This window comes from Conger conger, chromosome 9 (assembly GCF_963514075.1).
Source record: "Conger conger chromosome 9, fConCon1.1, whole genome shotgun sequence".
NCBI classification, from domain to species: Eukaryota; Metazoa; Chordata; class Actinopteri; order Anguilliformes; family Congridae; genus Conger; species Conger conger.
The window spans coordinates 59,459,931-59,465,930 of NC_083768.1; the positions used below are offsets into that span (position 1 = coordinate 59,459,931).

Below are 6,000 nucleotides of genomic sequence, written 5' to 3' on the forward strand. Positions count from 1 at the left end.
GATTAATTACACTCAATTACGTCAGACAATATTTCACATTAAAGTGCAGCAGTAATATAATGTTCTTTCTGCAGAAATGTTGCTTCAATACAAACAATTAGAAAATGTAAAAATTGCTATTGTCAGCTCATATGACAGCCTTCACTGAATGCCATATTATAAACTCAACTCCACATAATTAAATTAGCTGCGTCTCTCATTGGTCACAGTGGGTCACCTGCGGGTGTTAATATTTTATAACATGGTCACCTTTTCGCCTGGTTCACCTTTACCCGGCTCTCCCTCGGGCCCTCGCGGTCCCTGCAGGCCCGTTTCACCCTGAGGGAGCGAGAGAACGAAAACAGGAGCGGTGCAGAGGCGTTACTGCGCTGGCCGTGCGATGTAAACATTAGCTCCTCAGCTCTGGACACCAACGCTGCTGTAATAGCAGTAATGCTTCTCCTCATTGGTCCCTAATGGCAGACCTTTTAGCATGTATGAACATGATTGGTTAAAGTTGCTGGAGATGTGTTAGCAGTGCTACAGTGCAGTGAAGGTGTGCAGAGATGTGTTAGCAGTGCTACAGTGCAGTGAAGGTGTGCAGAGATGTGTTAGCAGTGCTACAGTGCAGTGAAGGTGTGCAGAGATGTGTTAGCAGTGCTGCAGTGCAGTGAAGGTGTGCAGAGATGCTGAGATGCAGGAGCTCTTCGGTCTCCATAGTAACGCACCTTCTGACCCACGGCCCCGTCCTCTCCTGGTATCCCGGGAAACCCGGCTGTCCCGTTCGGACCAGGGTCCCCCTGGAACCCAACCCCAAATCAGAGAACCCACCAATCAGCCTTCACCAGCACGCGTGACAACACAGCATCACACTTTCAATATGGATGACATCACAATAAGAGGCTTTAAAGACATGACATCGCTGCACCACACTGTCACCACGCATGACCAGTTGACCAGACTGCCACATCCACGTGTTAACAGTGTCCGCCCCCGTAGACCTGTCACGTGCCCACGAATCCCAAAGCAGACCTGACAGGCTGCTCCGGGGCCATAACTCTCCCCAGAACTGACCCGGTTCTGACCTGCACCCCGCACACAGCTGGCAGAACACCCTTTTGTAGTGCCTGTTTCTGAATCCTGTTTTACGACCCTGCCTGGTTTCTCGCGCCATGGTCTTGCTCATGTTTCCCGGACCAGATGTTGGAAACGGAACCCTCTTCACACTCCATCTTGGCTCAACCAACCCAAAGATTTAAGCGTTTACCCTCGGTTGAATTTCCTTACGTTAAGCTCCATACAGCGCTCAAAGCCATCTGCTAATTTTAAAGGATTCTCTATCGATACCCACTGCAGTTACATCTGTACCAGAAGCAGCTGCATAGCTGAAAACTGAAGAGACAGAAAACGTCCCCTTAAACTGATTATTGGTCTCGACTTGTTTTCAATTATTTTCCTTGATTAACAATTGAATTCAGTCACACGTCAAGAACTAATGCTATCACGTGTAGGCAGTTTTCCTCAATTAGGTAAGACAAGACATTATTAAAAACTGTGGCTACATGTATTGCACAATCACACTCAGAATATTAATGAAAACATGGCGGAACATGAAGAGTGTTGTAGGTGAGATAATGCAGGTGTAGGTAAGATAACGCAGGTGTAGGTAACATAACGCAAGTGTAGGTGTTGAAGGTGAGATAACGCAGGTGTAGGTGTTGTAGGTGAGATAACGCAGGTGTAGGTGTTGAAGGTGGAGATAATGCAGGTGTAGGTGTTGTAGGTGAGATAACGCAGGTGTAGGTGTTGTAGGTGGAGATAACGCAGGTGTAGGTGTTGTAGGTGGAGATAACGCAGGTGTAGGTGTTGTAGGTGAGATAATGCAGGTGTAGGTGTTGAAGGTGAGATAATGCAGGTGTAGGTGTTGTAGGTGAGATAATGCAGGTGTAGGTGTTGAAGGTGAGATAATGCAGGTGTAGGTGTTGAAGGTGAGATAATGCAGGTGTAGGTGTTGAAGGTGAGATAATGCAGGTGTAGGTGTTGTAGGTGAGATAATGCAGGTGTAGGTGTTGTAGGTGAGATAATGCAGGTGTAGGTGTTGAAGGTGAGATAATGCAGGTGTAGGTGTTGAAGGTGAGATAATGCAGGTGTAGGTGTTGTAGGTGAGATAATGCAGGTGTAGGTGTTGTAGGTGAGATAATGCAGGTGTAGGTGTTGTAGGTAAGATAACACAGGTGTAGGTGTTGAAGGTGAGATAATGCAGGTGTAGGTGTTGAAGGTGAGATAACGCAGGTGTAGGTGTTGAAGGTGAGATAACGCTGGTGTAGGTGTTGTAGGTGAGATAACGCAGGTGTAGGTGTTGTAGGTGAGATAATGCAGGTGTAGGTGTTGTAGGTGAGATAATGCAGGTGTAGGTGTTGTAGGTGAGATAACGCAGGTGTAGGTGTTGTAGGTGAGATAATGCAGGTGTAGGTGTTGAAGGTGAGATAATGCAGGTGTAGGTGAGATAATGCAGGTGGAGGTGTTGAAGGTGAGATAATGCAGGTGTAGGTGTTGAAGGTGAGATAATGCAGGTGTAGGTGTTGTAGGTGAGATAATGCAGGTGTAGGTAAGATAACGCAGGTTTAGGTAAGATAACGCAGGTGTAGGTGTTGAAGGTGAGATAACGCAGGTGTAGGTGTTGTAGGTGAGATAACGCAGGTGTAGGTGTTGTAGGTGAGATAATGCAGGTGTAGGTGTTGTAGGTGAGATAATGCAGGTGTAGGTGTTGTAGGTGAGATAATGCAGGTGTAGGTGTTGAAGGTGAGATAATGCAGGTGTAGGTGAGATAATGCAGGTGTAGGTGTTGGAGGTGAGATAATGCAGGTGTAGGTGTTGTAGGTGAGATAATGCAGGTGTAGGTGTTGAAGGTGAGATAATGCAGGTGTAGGTGTTGAAGGTGAGATAACGCAGGTGTAGGTGAGATAATGCAGGTGTAGGTGAGATAATGCAGGTGTAGGTGTTGTAGGTGAGATAATGCAGGTGTAGGTGTTGAAGGTGAGATAATGCAGGTGTAGGTGAGATAATGCAGGTGTAGGTGTTGAAGGTGAGATAATGCAGGTGTAGGTGAGATAATGCAGGTGTAGGTGTTGAAGGTGAGGTAATGCAGGTGTAGGTGTTGAAGGTGAGATAATGCAGGTGTAGGTGTTGTAGGTGAGATAATGCAGGTGTAGGTAAGATAACGCAGGTTTAGGTAAGATAACGCAGGTGTAGGTGTTGAAGGTGAGATAACGCAGGTGTAGGTGTTGTAGGTGAGATAACGCAGGTGTAGGTGTTGTAGGTGAGATAATGCAGGTGTAGGTGTTGTAGGTGAGATAATGCAGGCGTAGGTGTTGTAGGTGAGATAATGCAGGTGTAGGTGTTGAAGGTGAGATAATGCAGGTGTAGGTGAGATAATGCAGGTGTAGGTGTTGGAGGTGAGATAATGCAGGTGTAGGTGTTGTAGGTGAGATAATGCAGGTGTAGGTGTTGAAGGTGAGATAATGCAGGTGTAGGTGTTGAAGGTGAGATAATGCAGGTGTAGGTGAGATAATGCAGGTGTAGGTGAGATAATGCAAGTGTAGGTGTTGTAGGTGAGATAATGCAGGTGTAGGTGTTGAAGGTGAGATAATGCAGGTGTAGGTGAGATAATGCAGGTGTAGGTGTTGAAGGTGAGATAACGCAGGTGTAGGTGAGATAATGCAGGTGTAGGTGAGATAATGCAGGTGTAGGTGAGATAATGCAGGTGTAGGTGAGATAATGCAGGTGTAGGTGTTGAAGGTGAGATAATGCAGGTGTAGGTGTTGAAGGTGAGATTCCTGTTCTTACTTTGAGACCCAGCTCCCCCAGCCCCCTGGTTCCTGGCGGTCCTAGTTCTCCTGGGAATCCGTGATTTCCCTGTGGAGAAGGACAGAAGTCCCAATGGAAGCAGAGTCCCCCGTGTCAGGATCTAGTCTGCTGCCACGGAAACCCATGGGCTATCTCAGATCAATAATGACCAAGAACTGAAGATGGAAATGATCAGTGTATTCCAGTAATGAGACAGAGCCACTAAAACATGGGACAGACAGACAGACAGACAGACAGGGACAGCCCCAGGGAGCTACACAGAACATGGCTCTCCAACCTTACAGTTACTGTAAAAATGCATTATTCAAATAAAACTTCAAGAGAACTAGTGGCTAAATTGCTTGACTGGGACCTGGAGGGTTGGTGGTTCAAGCCCCAGTGTAGCCACAGTAAGAGATCAGTGCAGCTGTTGGGCCCGTAACCCCACATTGCTCCAGGAAGGATTGACCCCTGCTTAGCCTAATCAACTGTAAGTCACTTGGAATAAAATCATCGACTAAATAACTGCAATGTAAAAACTGAATTGAATGAATTACCAAGTGCTACGTTTTTTTACATCTATTAATTAGCGTTAGCGTGCTCCTAAATTTGTCTTAGGAGTGCATGTGCTCCTCTAAAATAATATCAGCGTAGGGCCCTGTGGATTAGCCTTTCTGACCGGATAACCCCTTTCCCAGACCGAACTGACCAATCACGTCAGACACGAGACAGACGAAACACCACACTGTATGTGCGGTCTGTAAATCAGCTGACAGGTGGCCACAGGGGGGCAGTACGGGGAGGGGCAGGGGCACGCACACGTGCTTAAACATCGCAGCGGGGAGACAGAGGAGCCTTGGATCAACTCCCTCAGGAGGGGACAGTAATCACATGACTTACAGCCACGAGAAAAGGATCTGAACCCCGTACAGACCGCAATGAATCACACATTACAGCCAGGAGAAGGGATCTGAACCCCGTACAGACCGCAATGAATCACACATTACAGCCAGGAGAGGGGATCTGAACCCCGTACAGACCGCAGTGAACCACACATTACAGCCTTCAGAGGGGATCTGAACCCCGTACAGACCGCAATGAATCACACATTACAGCCAGGAGAAGGGATCTGAACCCCGTACAGACCGCAGTGAACCACACATTACAGCCTTCAGAGGGGATCTGAACCCCGTACAGACCGCAATGAATCACACATTACAGCCATCAGAGGGGATCTGAACCCCGTACAGACCGCAATGAATCACACATTACAGCCAGGAGGGATCTGAACCCCGTACAGACCGCAGTGAATCACACATTACAGCCATCAGAGGGGATCTGAACCCCGTACAGACCGCAGTGAATCACACATTACAGCCAGGAGAAGGGATCTGAACCCCGTACAGACCGCAATGAATCACACATTACAGCCAGGAGAAGGGATCTGAACCCTGTACAGACCGCAATGAATCACACATTACAGCCATCAGAGGGGATCTGAACCCCCTACAGACCGCAATGAATCACACATTACAGCCATCAGAGGGGATCTGAACCCCGTACAGACCGCAATGAATCACACATTACAGCCAGGAGAAGGGATCTGAACCCCGTACAGACCGCAGTGAACCACACATTACAGCCAGGAGAAGGGATCTGAACCCCGTACAGACCGCAATGAACCACACATTACAGCCATCAGAGGGGATCTGAACCCCGTACAGACCGCAATGAATCACACATTACAGCCAGGAGAAGGGATCTGAACCCCGTACAGACCGCAGTGAACCACACATTACAGCCAGGAGAAGGGATCTGAACCCCGTACAGACCGCAGTGAACCACACATTACAGCCAGGAGAAGGGATCTGAACCCCGTACAGACCGCAGTGAACCACACATTACAGCCATCAGAGGGGATCTGAACCCCGTACAGACCGCAGTGAATCACACATTACAGCCAGGAGAAGGGATCTGAACCCCGTACAGACCGCAGTGAACCACACATTACAGCCATCAGAGGGGATCTGAACCCCGTACAGACCGCAGTGAATCACACATTACAGCCAAGAGAAGGGCTCTGAACCCCAAACAGACCGCAGTGAATCACACATTACAGCCAAGAGAAGGGATCTGAACCCCGTACAGACCGCAGTGAATCACACATTACAGCCA

The 6,000-nt window shown here is 48.1% G+C and overlaps 1 protein-coding gene across 1 annotated transcript in view; it reads right to left on the reverse strand.

Moving 5' to 3' along the window:
* The window catches only part of col28a1a (collagen, type XXVIII, alpha 1a), a 37,833-nt gene that overhangs the window by 13,746 nt on the left and 18,087 nt on the right, over window positions 1-6,000 (reverse strand). Inside the window, exons 18-20 of the mRNA XM_061256067.1 lie at window positions 3,826-3,894; window positions 708-779; window positions 250-318 (exon numbers count right to left, since the gene is read on the reverse strand). Coding sequence (XP_061112051.1) covers window positions 250-318; window positions 708-779; window positions 3,826-3,894 — 210 coding nt within the window. The remainder of the gene's footprint in view (window positions 1-249; window positions 319-707; window positions 780-3,825; window positions 3,895-6,000) is intronic.